We start from the raw sequence: 17505 nt of genomic DNA on the forward strand, positions 1-17505 counted from the left end.
ATGAGGTGCAGGTGATGGCACGGAGCCACTGTACGCAGCTTCTGCCTCCAGCTCGGCTCCCCGAGCTTTAACTCATTTTGAAATTCCACATTTATCATTCACTCACTGCTTTGGAGGGATCCAAGCCAGTCTCCTGGGAGGGAGTTTAAGACTGGACGATAATGCATTCTCCAGTGCCAATATTTAATGGTAGCCCTCTGCAGTAGCATATCATTGATTTCCTATCAACTGAGAGCAAGGACTCACAGATGGGTTGAGTACTTTCCAGCCTTTCACATAAAAGGTCCATTATACAATATGTCACAGGGTTTATCTGCAAAAAGTAATTACGCGAGCCATACGTATGTTTGAGTAAGTGTAAAGATCATTTGTGGAACGCAGTGAACTCGTGGGTGATGTCACTTCCGATCTAAATGTAACGCAGCATTTGCTTTACGGAGGCCATCATGTTGTGCCATCATGTTTCTAAAAGCAGCTTCAATGGACAAACCAGCTTACGACAAAGAAAGTAGGAAAAGGCAGAGAGAGAGAGAGAGAGAGAGTGGAGAGAATTGTGAAAGTTAATTTATTATTGTGCAGAGGAGTCCTCTGTTTGTTGCACTGTGCAGACTCACCATTGGATGTCAGTAATTCTTACCCAATTAACTGTGAATTATTATGTTATATATAATATAATATAATATATATATTATATGTTAAAGGCTCTCTCATGTCACCAATTCTTACAAACTGGATCTTTAAACATAAGTCACTAGATGTGAAAGAATGTTGTTCGTCTTCAAGTAAAACATATTGGTAGAGGCATCATTTGAGCCTCTGTTGCCAGTATGTGAAGCGTAAATGGTTTTCTTTGATTAATGGTGGATGCTCCACTCCAGATGTCTGTATGTATAGTGCTGGGAAGTGTATTGTCTTCCTTGTCACTTATCATAAAGCAAAGAAGAAGAAGAAAAGAATGTATTGCTCTCAGCCAAGAGACTAAAAATAAGAGATGGAGCACACATCATATAAGTCAGAATGCTCCTTTAAGATCATGGCATCTGGAGTGTCATTATGTGCAATTCATTTTGTTTTTTTGTGCTGCAATGATAACCTGACTTGTCAGGTCCTTTAATTAGACTACCTGTGGTTTGTCCGGCTTTTCCTTTCGGTCCACTGGCTGGTTTCAGGTGCTTCTCTCACAGCAGGGGTTCACTGTGTGAACACTGTGCCATGCCTCGCTCTCCTCTTTCAAGCTCCCATGAAGGGATCAGATTTTCTTCAAAGAGCTTGTTGAGAACTCAAATATTAAGTAAAAAAAAAACCCACCCTCATCCACACCAGATTTTGTTGTAACCCTCCAAAACAAACAATTTGTAAAGCACTCCCACTGCGCACAGTGATTGGCTGACGTGACGAGGCTGCAGAGGAGACAGATGTTTCTAGTGATACATCTGTCACATTTTTACAGATATCGCTCACATTTCATATCCAAACACCGCCGGCACTGCACACACTGGTACCCTTAGTAAGTTGTGCTTTTGGACAGTTAAATCATCGACAAACGGATGTTCTTTGCATTTATTTACAGTATATGACAATCTATCTTTGTATTTTATATTTATGTTCACACAAATCCAGATATTCTGCTTTAAAAGGTCCTCTGTGTGAGAATTACTGAAGATTTGTGACATTTAATGTGAAACTGCAGAGTGCACCGTCAGGGTATAAAATATACACTTTGACAAAACATAATAAGCCTCAATCACTTAGTATAAATCAAATTTGTCACACGCTTGTCCCCTCTCTGCAGTTTGCACACTGCCGCATCTCAGTTTCTCTCTCTATATATAGATAAGTTTGATGATTTATGAGCGATGTCCGACTAAAGGTGAAAAACAGGAGAATGAGAAGAAACGATGAAGTAACAGAGGTGGAAGTGTGTCCTAAAGAGAGATGATGACGAAGGCAGGGGAAAAAAAGAAGTAACTGGGTTGGTAATCCTGTTGATTACCAACTGAAGTAGGTGTTTTAGTCTAAAGCCTTTCCATTATATAAAGACTGCATTGATTTGACGTGCACCAGCTTTGGCAATAATAACACATTATTGTGTTTAATAATTCATCATCCACAGCCTTATGGTCACCAGTAATCAGAGTGTCACTGACAGCCTCATCAATGTTTATGTGAGAGAAGTAGAGAGACGCGATGAAAGAGTGCAACAGAAAAGATGAAGAGATTAAAGCTGTTGTTGTCAAACAGGCACAAACTAATCTAACTAATCACCATCATACCTGAAGCAACAAATTGCACTTGTCAGATTGAGTGTTTATGTTATTGCCACTCTGTCATTTCTACAACTGCATTAAAAGCGAGAGATTTTAGCGCTTGTTGCTGAACCTGACCTTCTGTTTGGATAAATAATAGATATATATGCAGCTACATACGCTCTCTGGCCACTTTTATGGGTCCACCTCCACAACTGCTGAGTTGACTAATCCTGTACCGTTCTTATTCAAACCTTTTGTAGAATTTGATCATGCGTTGTCCTGTTTCTATGTCTTTTATGTGTAAGTAAAGAGAGGAATGAAAAACAAGAGTCTAATTTGTATGGATGCTCATATTTGGCCAATAAAACCAATGCTGGCTGACTGTAATTTTCAAAATTAAATTGACTTCAAACCAAGAATTGGTTGATTCTCCGCACCCCGAGCTGGACTCGATGGATGCAGGATGTGTTGCACCATCTTAGCCTTGGCAAACTGAGACTTAACTGCATGGCTCCTTGGCCACATTTGCAAACTTTTTGGCAGCCGCTCACATACTACATCAAAGACAAGCTCGTACCTCCCTCACCTCATCTCATTTGAATGTATGTGTTTTTGACTGAGAACAGTACCGTACCTTGGTCGGCGGGTGAGGACTCTGCCTGACGGCCACAACCAACAATGAGACTGAATGCCAACAGACAACATTGGCAGGCTGCTTTTAGCTGGCATCTTCTTCTTAGTGGTAGAGTGCTTAGACTACGGCTAATACTGTGGTGCTAATGGCAGCTGTTTTTATGTGCAAAAATCATTTCCAGGTTCTCTTCCATGGCCGCTTACTTTCTATTTCCAAAAAACTAATCAAAAACGAAACTTAAACCCGAGCACAGCAGAAAACTGTTTGCCTCTCAATCAGCAACACATGACTCAAATAATCCAGCATGACCCTGGCAAAATATATGAAATTAAATACAACCCCCTAGTGGTTGGGGGGAAAACTCACACATACAAAGGAGATACTGCTCCTACAGTGCTATTTAAAATTGCCTCAACTTCCATGGGATATTTATGCAGGTTGCAATAGTGACATTTTTCTGTCACCCAATCCAGCCTAGCTTTACTGTACCATTTTACTGGAAGGGGTGTACCGTATTGTACCAGACTGAAGTGTTCCACTGGATGGAAACACAGGTCTAGGGTTTGTTTCTTTTCTATTCTGTCCTGTCCAAACTTAATGGTTGTAAGAATCCATTTAAAGTACGGGTGAATATTCAGAAAATCTGCAATTGAAATAGAAATCATGAAAACAATAATGCAGATGTTGAGCAGTTGTGATGGTCGGCAAACACGTTAAACTGGAGTGTCCCATAAAACAGACAACTGGGAATAGAAAACCCAGTTTCCATAGGTCTACAATTTGACTCAAACAAACAAACAAACAGCTACTTGAAAGATGTTCTATGATACAATCAAAACCATCGAGAAAACATATGTACGAGATTATGCATGGGTGTACTTGGTAATCAAGATTACAGGGCGCTTGATTGACTATGACTAATGAGTGTAGAGGCCGACGTGGCTCTTTTGATGATGCAGCGCCAGACTAAACAATTACAGGAGATGAGAGCAAAAAAACCTCTTGAGTGTCTGCAGCTCTTTCTCGCCCCCGCCTTCATGCCCGGCAGATTTTTCAGTGACTGGAGTTTTTGTTGGAAACACTCTCTGTCTGTTAGTTTGGAGAAGGGAGATGGGATTTGCTTTCCCTTCACTTCACGGTTTACATTTCACCCCGTCTTTGAGCTCTTATACACCGCTCGCATGCACACGCACTCACACACACTCACACACAGACCAGATCTCTATCTGCCCCTCTTCGTGTTGTGATGGCTCTTCTTCTTCACACCTTCTTCAGATGTGGCCCTCACACAGCGCTCTTCACCTATGCTTGGCAGTTCTTCTGGGAAACGATGGATGTTTGGTCAGTGTTGACTGAGTGCTGATATTGTTCGTTCAGTTGCAGTTTGTCATGAAGTGTTACAGCTCTTGTTTACTGAGCTCAAACCCAACAGAAACGGCTGTCACGTGTATTAAATATACAGTTAAATATCCAGCAAACAACCAGGGAGGGAGTGATTTTCAGCCAAGTATTAAAAGAAGCTTTTAATTTATCATGATTTGAGTTTTTGTCCCATTATTTCCGAGCTCCGGAAAATGGACAATGATGTATTAAAAATGCTTATAATTTCTCAGTGGTCAATGCAATTATTTTGTTCAATCCCTTAAATGAAAGCGGAGTGTCCACCCTTTAATCGCATCTTGAGTGTTTCATTTCCACTTCATTGTGGTGGTGATGACAGATGACAAAATGTGTCTTTGTCACTGTAAATACTGTATACCCTGGTAATGATAAAAGCTTAAAGTTCCATTATGTGTCTAATGTGTAACATTTAAGAGGGTTTATTGGCAAAAGTTGATTAATTAAAATAAAAGTACTTTGGTTTTTCTGCCAAACTGTGTCTTTTGCTGCAAAGGTAAGATTGCCAACAACTGCACCAACCGTGCGGCCCCCTTGAAGTGACAATTGAAGATGAAACAGCATCTTTCAGGAGGGGTAAGGCGTTACAATCTGTAGTTTTACCATTAAATTAGCACTATAGTTATTTATTTGTTTTAAATACATTACAAGTGTAAATGTGTGAAAAAGTCTGAGAACTATGAATTACGGAGCGACAGAGTTAAACCAATAAACAGCTGTTATTCACCCAGGATTTTTTGCGCAGAACTGCTTTGGTCTAAAATGAAAGTTGAGGTGACAAACTTAATTCAAAAAATTATGAAATACGTATGCTTGTGTTTCTGCTGCAGCTGCTGGTTCAGTAACAAAACAATCCCACTCTGGATTAAGCAAATGTAAAAATATGTTTTATAAACTAAATATATATAATATTTTAAAAGGTCAGATGTGTCCAGGATGTACCCTGCCTTTTGCCCTATGTCAGCTGAGATTGGCACGACCCACATGTGGAGGATAATGCGATAGATAACAGCTGAATGGATGGATTTCAAAGGTCATAAGACATCCAGGCGGATTTCAAAGGAGTCCCCGTTTTGTTTTGCAAACTGCAGTCTCACCATTAGATTCATACATTCACTACTTTTACTGGCTTTACTAGTTGAAAATTCTAAATTTTAACTAACTATGTGGTAGAACTTTACAGTACAGGAACAACATAATACAAGTATGGTAAATATATGGAAACACTTATAATACTGAGGGAACATGATGGTAATGTAATGTTAATTGTAATGCAGTTTTCAGCTTTAAAGCGTTTGTATTGCATGAATATCGTCGTTCTTAGAGTCATAGCTTTATAATGGATAAGTTAAAATTCATCCTCTCTTGTGTCCCACACCCATTTACATAGCTATTACCAAGCTATTATGTAATATTATTATAAACAACAACACAAATGTTATAATAATAATAGCATAATTACTGCTTTGTGATGTTAAATGTTTAACTCACTGACAGGCTCTCCTAATATTTATGCACTAAAAATGGCATAAATGTGAGTATGGAAGCAGAGTCAATTGTGAGACGGCAATAAAACCTCTGATTGCAGTGCAGTTCATCTTTGTTTGTCCAACTGAAACTAGGTAACCAGTCAAAGCAAAACCACTATACACAAAATACAATGCAAACATGGAAGCTCAGTCTGCCAATGTTTAACAATTTGTTATGTAGCTTCTGTCGTATGAAGACGACGCACGGTAGAAGGTTTAGTCCACAGGTGTAATAATTCAGTTTGTTTATCTCTAACAGATGAATCAAAATGAATCATGTGCTTGACTGAAATTTCATCCTGTGCGACGTTTCATTTGTACAAGGTGTCTGGACTCGTAGCCAATGTTTAGTGTAGTTTTATTGGCGGTAGAAAGCGGTGTGTTTATATCCTTGCTTACACAACAGTAACAGAATGTTTAAGATTTCAGTGGCGACATAAAATGCTCCCCTCTCTCTCTCTCTCTCTCCCTCTCGCTGTCTCTGTGTCTTCTTTGCACAGATTCACTCAGAATGTCCGTGCTGAGGCAATGAAATAGAGAAGAAAACACAAAACCAATTTACCCCCAAATAGCAGAAAAACATTACCACTCATTCAATAGATTCCTCGTTCCTTGGAGGGTCCACTCTGAGGTTCACTGTGGGACTCTACATCACTGCCGTCAGAGCACCAGCAGGAAGTCTCTCTCTGTTTTTCTTTCTCATTTCAAACATTGTGTCCTATACAAGTCCTCTTAAAAGGGACATACTAGGATGTCTTCATTGGTTCTCTTCTTTTCTTTTCCCCAGGAAACACGAGGCTTGTTCAGTGCTATCAGTGAAACCTTAATGGAACCTTACTCCAAAAGAGAATGATGCCGTGCTCAGGTTATTTAATTTGAAAGAAAAAAACAACCAAAAGCAAGAAACAAATCAAAGCAAAAAATAGCATTTCTCAAAAGCCGACCTCAGAAATTCAAAAAACCCTGCAGTAGAGTGGGTTGTTGAGGTTAATCTCTGCTTGTCTACATGCTGCTGTGTCCCTGGGCACAAGACTCTTACTCCCAAATTGCTCGTGGTGGCTGTGCCAGTAGCATGATAAGATGTGTGATAGAAACACTGCCCAGCCAAAGAAGTCACAAACTGCACAACACAATATTTTGCTTAGTGCCTGTTTAAAGGCCATGGGACAGCATCATGATGTGGGGTTGCTTCAGTTGGCCAGGTTGGCCAGTCGAGGTTAATTAAATTTATCTTTATCAAATAAAGAGGTCAGCTGAATGAGCACGTGTGTGTGTGGCCGCTGGCATCGTGAGAGGTGTTTAGTGATAGCTTCCATGTGCCAAAACAGAGCAGAGGACGACTGTGCCTGCTACGTTTCCACCTTCAGTGTTTGACAGACATCCTCACACACTCAGACTCTTCTGCATTTATGTGACAATAAATCACCAGATTATATTTATATTGGTCGATTCAACAACCTCTGTTACGAGTTGAGTCTGAATTTGTGCTGCACTTTGCTCCAAAACTGTTTTTTCATTGTTCCTGCAACAGAGACAATAAAGATCAGCCTGTTCTCAAATCTACAGACACTTCAGAGCCAGGTTATTCAAATGATTCTGTATGTGGATATTCAATTTAGAAAATCCCAATCACACACTGATATTTTACAATCACAACTCGGTATCACCTTGGTCCACCTGTAAATGCAACTCTGTGACCTCTGAACTTCTGTGACCATGATTGCATAAGCAAGTCTCATCAGGTCAGTTAGCGGCTTTCCTGTTTATATTTTATCTTCATTCCCTGTTGAAAACAAGGCGTTACTTTCATTTTGATTTTGTGAAGCACAGGACAGTTTTTATCGATATACACTTTGAGAAAAAGAACAAAAACTTATAACCTACTGTTTATTTATGCACATAAACGTTTGTATTTATTCACTTTGTGAATTTCTCTGTGAGATGAATAAAGTATCTATCTATCTATCTATCTATCTATCTATCTACTTTATTCTTTTGGTCTGTGTGTGGACAGGGATTTGGGTTTGGAGGCCCGGTTTGTCTTGGATACAAGTGACGGGGGTTCAAGGAAAAACAGATCAGAACCACGGCTTTAGAGGACAATGAGTCTGACGCTGCAACTATACGATGGTTAGCCTGATGCTAACTGAAAGTTTAAGACAAGTCAGCAGATGTAACTGCAATAGCTTGGGCTTATGTTCTGTACTCAGTGTCTGTGAATGCAGAGCAGAACATTGTGTACGAGCGGAATTAGCTCGGTTGCACCTTCCTTTGTTGCTGGAGCCAGACATGACTGAGGGTTAACATTGTCTCTGTGTCACAGGAGGACAAGAGCGACAGAGGAGAAAGGAATGAACAAACAAAAGGAATAGTAACAGGTTTACATAAAAAGAGTTAATGAGCTGTGGAGACGCGTCGTGTCAGCCGTGAGCACCTGGTGGACAGGAAGGGGTATGGATAATATGAATAATACGGAAGACACAGAGAAGATGTCATGTTTTCTCCTTGACACAGAGAGGATCTTCCAGTGCAAGTTAATAAAGCTCTTAATGAGAATGACGAACCTGACCTCACAAATTGCAGTAAGTGTTCACACACTGTTTACAGCCAGAGAGCCCGTTTATCTTTTCCTCTGGCACACTGCTCCTGTAATTGTCCTGACCTGGTTGTTCATATCTAAACAACCATCTATCCCATTTTCTGCAAGGGGAAAACTCGAAACCATCACATCACGCCGATAATATTTAGCCCAGAGTCTGTGCACAGGCTGCATGTCGTGATGTTTTATCACCTCCAACACAAACTCTTGTCTACAGCAGTGTCATCTGTGACATGCCAGAACAGAAGAACAGGAGAACATTTTTTTCTACACAGTTTTCCCAAACCAAAATAATTAAGATTACAATATTTCTCAGAGAAAATGGCAAAAAAAGAAAACAGAGTTTTGTGGCTTGACATTGACTTTTGTAAACCTCTTAATCCCCCTCACAAAGCTCACAGGGGCTGATGGTCAACTGCTGCCTGGTTTGGTGAGTTTGTGTCACTTGGGTAAATCTGAATGAAGAATTTTAAACCCTGTTACAGCCCAGACCACAGGGCGGAAAGGGAAGCAACACAGGAACCAGGGTTACGTTTGGTAATTAAATGCATTCAACAAAGATGTTAAACACAACAGAAATGATAGCAAAATCTAACAGAAAAGGGAACAATGGATGCTATTCAAACACAGAATTAACATCAATAAAACAAAAAACCCTGTCGAACTAAACCCTATTCAGAATGGAGATAACCAAAATTACTCCTCCAGAGTGTACCCTGACTTCTCCCTTATATCAACTGGGATTAGCACCAGCAGCTCCCAGACAATGGGTGGATGAATGGATGAAAACCAAAATACAATAAAGTGTTTCTCTACATAAAAATTCCTGACACACAAAACAACAATTTGTAAAACTAAACCCTGTTTGTTCACAAGGTTACGAATCACATTGAGCGAGGTGCTCCAAGTCTCAAGTGCACCGTGGAGGGCTTCTTCTGATCTCTTCACTTGGTGGAAGGCCACCACATCGGTCCAATCACAAGTGAGGAACCACACAGCACTACTTTGCATAATAAACTGACAGACACAGGGTTCGAGACACGGACTCAACCATCTCAAAACATGGTGCTTCACCCTCTACAGTCATCAAAGTTTATCTATCATACATCCAATCAGAGACGTTACAAAACGAGGCACTGACACTGGCTCACAGACTCCCATCAACCGCCACTACACACATGCAATAACATGCAAGATTCAAGATTCAAGAAGTTTTTGAATTTTTTTCAAGGACCATGAAAGAAGCTCATTCGTATTGATAGCAATGGATAGAAAAGGCCACAATCTTTGAGCTATCTGAGAGCTTTTGAACAGGCTGTTGGAGACTTAGACGCTGTTTTATGTGAGGCCAAAGCTCCCATGGAGCTACTGGTGTTATTGGGATGTAAACATGAAGGTCTGGACTGGTTCCTTTCAAGAGGAAGAGCCAGTCAGAGCCAGAGCAGATCCACTGAAGATGAGAAGGATATTTGAAGAAGAGTCCCCGCTGTCACATCATAGAGACACATTGTGAGTTTTAGCAGACCTCCAGTACTGTTGTTTTAACTTTACTCACTGATGACCAACCACTCCTTTTCCATGACATTCAGTCCATTTTTTTTTCTCCACACAGACTCAAATAGTGTATTTTCAGATGGAAAAAAAAATTCCTGGAAGTTGTAGGTGGTGAAATGAAATGAGTCAAATGAAAAGGGCTGATGGAAAAATCACATTCGCCATGTTCCTTGCAGCAATTGCAATAACTTCCAGGGACATGGGCTGCGTGACAGCAGGAGACAACGGGTTTATGAGAAACACTTACGCCGACACTGCTGTTACACAGAGATCCTCCTGCCTTCAGTCTCATCATGTACGGGCACAAAACTGAGTTTTCAGCACGTTTTAATGAGATTTGGTTACATGACTCAAGTAGACTAGACATGCATCTTCTATATTAAAATGTATCATTGGCATTATGAGAATGTGGATTAATGAGGGATGCATGAACTATTCTTGTGAAAAATGTCTGACAATAAAAGGAAAATGAAGGGTAAAATAAACATCTGTATATCTTTTTGAACATGTCTGCTACATATGATGCTACAGATTTAGTTGTGAGGCTGTAAACAAAGACAAGATGAGGTTCATTATTTCTCACATCACCTGATTTGTCATTATGTCTCAATGTTACTATGGAATTATTGACGGAGAATATCCTGCCTAGAAAAATGCTCATAATTAGAGGTCATCTTAGGCAATTAACTGAGTGACATAGCATCAGAAGCTGGATTGGCCTTTATTTTTTCAAACTATTGTTATTATTTTGACCTTTAAAAGATCTGTATATCATATTAAAGGTTCATTTATGGATATTATCAGCAAATATTGGCTTTAAAATTAATATATCATATATTGGCTATATGACTAATGACTAAAACAGTAGCCAGAGAAAGCTGCTCCCTCCTGGACCTCTGTGCCAGTGCCCCCTAAAGCCATTATTTTGTTATGCTTATTTACATTGCACAATACAGATATTTAATATCCACTTCTGCTAGTATGAGTATGAAAAATATTATGTCAATTTCACGACAGAAGAGACTAAATGACCTCTGCAAAAGGAAAGGCGTAAATATTGGTTATCGGACCAATCGCTCCTGATATATTGGCAAAAAGTCGAATATTGTGCATTCAGATTCAATGGTAGTCTCTCATTCTGCAACCTTTTTAAATGAAATTATATAAAAAAAACATGCTATACTGCGATAATGAAATGAGAAGTTTGCAGCGGACAATAAAAGCGACAAAACAACATTTGAATCTATTCTGAAAAAAGTAATATGATAAAAAGTCCATCTTCATCCCATTCAGATTGTTCCTGCTGCACAAACATCACAACCCTGTGCACCATAAGTCGAGACTCCAGCACGGCAGGAAACCACTCTAAACAGCCTCACAGGTGCTCAGTGTTCAGCACCAGGTTAAGAACTCTAAAAACGTCTGAGAATTAACTTCACTTTGAATTTGTTCAAACTAAGGAAACTTTAAATGCAAAAAACATCTTTTCTCATTCACCTCATTCCCTGATTCACACATCCGCTTCCTGCGTCACACACTCTGCCTGTGTTTCAGAAAATATGTTACACATGTACATTCAAGGGTTTTATTACCCTGCATGCCGGTGTCACTGTGCAAGCAGGGTATTGTTATCATCCCTCTGTGTGTGTGTGTGTGTGTTTGCATATTCTAGACATATTTATTTTACTCACAACAACCTGATACATTTTACTATAGTAGACATCACAGTACCTGTGTGCACAGCCCAGACACAATGTGAGTGTGTGGAAAAGTGAATAACTTGGTGAAAATATGAGTTTCGATCTCAAGGAGGGGAAGGAATCGATGGGACTGGGTGCCTTGCTCAGGGGCACCCCAGGCTCTGGCTCGTCCCAGGACTGAACCAACGATAAGTATAGTCCCTGAGTCGCTATAAAAATGTGCCTCCATGTGCATCGGCACAGTTTCACTTTAAAGCACCTTCCATATAAACTTTGTTCTGCAATAACACCAAGAGTCACGAGATCTACAACCAGAGGTCAGTGTTGTATTCCCAGATGTAAAACCACTCTTGCACACTCAGCATTTTCATATAAAGCTATAAAGCAGTGGAATAAGCTCCCTGCCCCCAGAACTTTTAGCACACAATTTTACCACCTTCTCCAGAGAAGTCAAATATGTGCGCACTAATCCCGCCTGATTGTCTGTAACTGCACTTGTATCTGGACAAACTGAACATTTTATTGTTTGTGTATAAATGAACGTTAAATTGTTCAGTCTGTTGACGTCACATTTTAGTATCGGCTCAGCTCGCGTGGAACCTTGCCAGAGATAAAGAACAACAGGAACCAGGTCTTTGCTTATTTTAACCATAAAAGTGTTTTAACAATTTAAAATGAAGAAAAACAAAAACGTTTACTTGGAAAAACACAGCAGTTGTACACGAACAATGGATTTTGCGTGTTACATTTGAAATATGAGCAGTGTAACACATATTTACAGTGAAATAGAGTCCGTGCAAAAACAGGCCAAATAATGGAAACTATGTACTGGTGTTCTTCCCACTCTCTCCTCTCTGGCGACAATTCACCAGCTTTCTGAAACAGCACGAGTGAAATTACTGTAATAACCACAATGCTGGCTTTGACGTGCAACTTCTCAGTTCTTTCAGAAACCGTTGGGATTTTTCCGATACCTCTTTTACCCTCTCACAACCCAAAGCCCAAAGTGTCCTCCCTCCTCGATCTCTCTCACACACACACACACACACACACACACGCGACCTCTGCCTCTAGTGTCACTCACTGTTGTCCAGAGTGTTTGGGGACCCTCCAGACCAGAAGCCCCCCTCCCGAACCAGCTTGTACTGCATCTTTCATCACACACACACACACACACAAAGTTCACAAACAAACAGACACTTAAACAACGTTGTGGGAGCAATCTCCTCTTGTGCGTGTCCAGACTCTGCTCCAGTTAATGTAAAGAACAGGAGAAAAAAGAAAAAAACAACACAAGTCTTATGTGATTTCTATAGGTTAAGACCTCTGGTGTGGGAACATGTTTCCCGTCTGGCTCATAAATGCCAATCTACTCAAAGAAAGCATGGGAAGATAAGAGTTGTTAGCCTTGGAACTGTTTCTGGTCAGTCACCATCATATAGGAGTGATGGATTGAAGAGGAGAAAACATATGTAGCATAGGAGGAAGAGGAAGAGGAGATATGCAAAGACAAACAAAATGGAGAGACAAACATATGGAAGCTCAATGTGATGCTGAATACCAAAGACAAGCAAAAGCAGACATTCCAGTGTCGCAGTTGATGATCACAGATAACTACACTATAGATGGTGTATTAAAAAAACCCAACAAACTCAAGTACTGTAACCGTGAGATTTGCTTCTACCATTTTCCTGAACCTAGTGACTGACACCATCAACTCCTCAGAAAAATGTTTAGAGATTTGAGTTCCTTCTGCAACCAAAGGAGGTAACACTTTATTTGTATAGTCCACTGTTGACTTTTTAATATGTGATCAACAGTAATATTTAGTTTCATGTCAACAGAAAATCAACTGATAAGTGACGTACAGTGAAGTAACTGCCAACCTACCTCTCTGTAGGTTATATCAGCATCTCATTAGTTAAAGTTAACAGGATTATGATGACAAGTTTGATCAATTCTTAGTTGATTATCTGTTAATAATGTGCTTATTGTCAAGTAAACATCAAGTCATAGATGAGTTGACAGTCAACTATCCTATAGTAACATGTGGGGTGGGGGGGGGTCACCATGGAAACCATGGACAAACTCAGTTGGTACCCATATTATCAGCCTGAATATCACCCTCATGACATCTAATGAAAGTGAATAACGATTGTCAACTAATTATCTGTTGACATGACACTGAATACCTGGTATCAATGGTGGACTCCCCCTGGTGGCCAATTGCAACTTCTGCTCTACCTCCCCAGGCTTTACTTTTGTGTCCATTTTTAAAAAACAGTCTGAACACTGGACACATGCAGCGCTGACTGCACACCTCACCTCATCACTTCTCCTTCCACACAGCACAAAGAACACCACGAACCTCAAAGATCTTCTGAGATTCAGGGACATCACAACAGAACCCAAACTAACTAGAAGTGAACCTAGTTAACCGCCTTCCAAGCATTAAAGCAATGGTGAATTGAAAGGGAGTTCTCACAAATGTGTCATTGCTGTGGACAAACGTAATCAGCTGTAGACAGAAGGTCCTGAGCCGCGGGGGAAAAGGGCTTCCCCCCTCGTTATGTCCCTACTGAGTCCATATGTCAAATATGTGCATTGTAAACAGAGCCCAGGAGATTAGCATAATCATTTATACAAACTGCTCAGCAGTATCATTTATCTCAGCGAGCAGAGGGGACAGCCTTGAGAAATCCTTTTTTTTGTGAGGACACAGCAGCTGTGCAGTATTTTCTGTCTGCCTCGCTCGCTTTTGCCTCACGGACTCTTTCTCTTTGAGACAGATGTTCCTGTTACATCCATATAGGGCCACGACGGATGATCATGTCTGTTGTTCTTTACATCGTATGGAATCTAGGAAATCATCATTTTATTGACTTGAAAAGGCACAGTTTGGGGTGGTTGCAAAGGAGTACAACACCAGATGCAGCAAGATGCCTGCTCTCACAGAACGGACATAAGGAATCATAGATTTTAGTCATAGTCTGAAGGGACCAAATCTGGTCAGCGCTGCTATGGACTTAAGTGGGCATTGATTTCAATAGGTCAGCCTTTTGTGTGTAAACGGGCGGCTGCGATATGAGGATGTTTTGACTGACTAATTAAAAGCTGAAGTAGGGTCTCAGGGTCAGGAGCCACACACAGTTGTATGAGGTAATGACAGACACATAGTCAGTGCTGATGAACAAAGTGTCACTTGAGAAACCTCCATTTGTAGATCTTAAGTGTCATCACTAAGTTATATTTACAGAGCTCAAAGTGTATTTGTTCAAAACAAAGGTCATGTGACAACATTTACTGCTGTTACGGCAAAAGTCACTTCACATGCTGCTGCTTTGTTATGATCCAGACAACCAGAAATGAAATATCCATGATGTTTTGAAATGTTAGAGGATGAGTTAAATGCAGATAGGAATTTCCCTACAGGGATTAATAAAGTACAAATAAATAAATAAGAGAAATTGTAATTAAGCAACCTTATTTGTCTTTCCTTGTTTTACAAACCCCCACAAGCATTTAATAAAAATGATGCAGGGTGAGTCTCAAATTGGGTGACATGACGTTTTATTTGTTCAACAAACAGAGATGCTGAGATCTGTATACAGTCCATGAAGAATGGACTAACACACCAAAACTGCAAAGGTAGTCACATGAATCCATGATGTAGCAAATAAAAGAGCAATAAATCATCAGTTTTAAGAAGCTGGAATATAAATATCTATGTTTCTCAGAAACGTTTAATCAGAAATGAAGTCAGTCACTTGAGAAAACATCCCACCTGTTACTGCCTGCATATATACTGCCACGTTTCCCGTGATTTAAGTGCTTTTCTCACAAAATCAGTGTTTTCGTCTCCTCCATATTTGCGAGTAAGATTCCTTACTCTGCGTAATTGGCAGGAAAAATGCCTTGTATTGATTATGTTACAAGAGTCTGCCTAAAATAAGTCTTAGTTAAATAAACGTCTATATGAGGTGATTTGTGTCATCTGTGTTGTGCGAAAATCAACAGACGTCAGAGAGTTCCCGCGCGTAATAGACGCACGAGCGCTTGTGTGCGCGTTGTGACACAAGCAGACAGATACAAATCACTTCTCCAGCCTGCTACTTTGGGACAGGTGTCGTGCCAAAAGGTGACATCTGCCAGGAAGTGATTCGGGTCCGCTGGAGCGCGCATTGGGAACGTCACTTTTTGGCACGGCACTTGGTGGACGCCAGAGTCATCATATTTTCGTCGGTGCATAAAGAGCAGCTGTGTGTGTGTGTGCGTGCGTGCGTGCGTAAAGCATCTAAACTCTCCCATCACACCCACCTGAAGAACCGTCTTCATGGTGACGAGGGAGACAACAGGCGTGCAGATCTTCTCGCCTTTGCGCACCTCCTGGCCCATGATGAAGAGCATCGGCGTGGCCAGCGCGAAGGACGCGAGCCACATGGCGCTGATAAGCTTCTTGGTGCGACTGCGGGACATGATGCTCTTTGCCTTGAACGGGTGGCAGATGGCCATGTAGCGCTCCACGGTCAGACTGGCGATGTTGAGCGCGGTGGCGTAAGAGCAGCTGTCCCGGAGGAAGTAGTAACCTCGGCATACCGCGTCCCCGAACACCCACGGGTGGTGGAACCAGATGAAGTTGTAGAGCTCGATGGGCATAGAGAGTATGAGGATGAGCAGGTCGGACACGGCGAGGCTGGCCAGGTGGTAATGCACGGTGCTCTGCAGGTTCTGCAGGGTCTTTTTGGTCAGCAGCGTGTACAGAGTGATGGAGTTGCCTAGGGAGCCCACAGCGAACAGAGCCACGTAGATGACAGTCACGATCACCTTCGCGTAAACGTTCGTGTTGACTTCCAAGTCTTCCTCATCTGTGATTGAAGCGGCCGTGCTGTTTTCAAACTGAGCCAGGGAGTGATTCCCGAAGAGTCTCTGCGCCAGTGCGCTCCAGCCGACCAGGTCGCGCTCCGAGAGCGTTATGTTGAAATCCATTTGCGCCTTTTATGCGTGAACGCGTAGAAACAGAGGATAAGAGTGAGGAAGCATTTGCTAAATCTCACTTTCAGACCAATCTGAGCAAAAAAGGGTTTAGTCTCTTCAAGTCGGAGGAGAGCAGCTTTAATACTTGGCACAGCAGGAGGCGGGATCGTTATTGGCGCTGCTGCGGTGACGCACGAGCATTCAGTGAGTGGAGCTTTTACCATTTAGTCGCTTCATGTTTCACCTTGGAAACCAAGAAAAAAAGACACACAACCAATAAACCGAACACATTCAAATGCGCCTATATGTTTTTCTCTCCAGACGCACAAGTGAAGAGCGGAGAAAGGTGAGCAGTGTATTTATTAAATTGTGTCCAAGGCTGTGGTGTCTTCCGCGCTAATGTTCCACTGACAGTTTCTGTGTCATCCCTGACAAAAACAGAGGAAATGTCACTCAAATGGTTCCTGCGCAACAGCTGCCTCTGCAAGGAGCAAAGTAAAGCATGTCTCACACACACACACACACACACACACAGGTTTGCCACTGCATTCATTTGGTCAGTCAAAGCAAAGCGTTTTCTCTAACCACAACATAACCAGTTAACCTTAACCCAACAACAATTCACATTGTCAATTTATTTATTGTCAGGTTATTAAGACCAGTTTTTGGTCTCCATGAGGACTACTGAGGCAACAAATACAAGAACACACACTGAATTCCATTCATTTGGACAGCTTTAGCTCTTACACTAATCTTGACTGAACCACATTCACATCTTTCCTTTAACTGCCGTCAAAGATTACATCTTAATTGACGATTTATGCTATTTATGCTAAATGAAATAATTTGCATTTTCTCCCTGTGTGTG

General features: G+C 41.1%; 1 protein-coding gene across 1 annotated transcript in view; it reads right to left on the reverse strand.

Annotated features, from left to right (window-relative positions):
• ntsr1 (neurotensin receptor 1 (high affinity)) overlaps positions 1-16672 on the reverse strand; it is a 50171-nt gene extending 33499 nt beyond the window's left edge. Inside the window, exon 1 of the mRNA XM_058641911.1 lies at positions 15981-16672. Within this exon, the coding sequence (XP_058497894.1) occupies positions 15981-16649 (669 nt within the window). The 5' untranslated portion in view covers positions 16650-16672. The remainder of the gene's footprint in view (positions 1-15980) is intronic.
• Positions 16673-17505: the final 833 nt, after the last annotated feature.

The sequence above is a fragment of the Solea solea genome, chromosome 11 (genome assembly GCF_958295425.1).
Source record: "Solea solea chromosome 11, fSolSol10.1, whole genome shotgun sequence".
Taxonomy (NCBI): Eukaryota; Metazoa; Chordata; class Actinopteri; order Pleuronectiformes; family Soleidae; genus Solea; species Solea solea.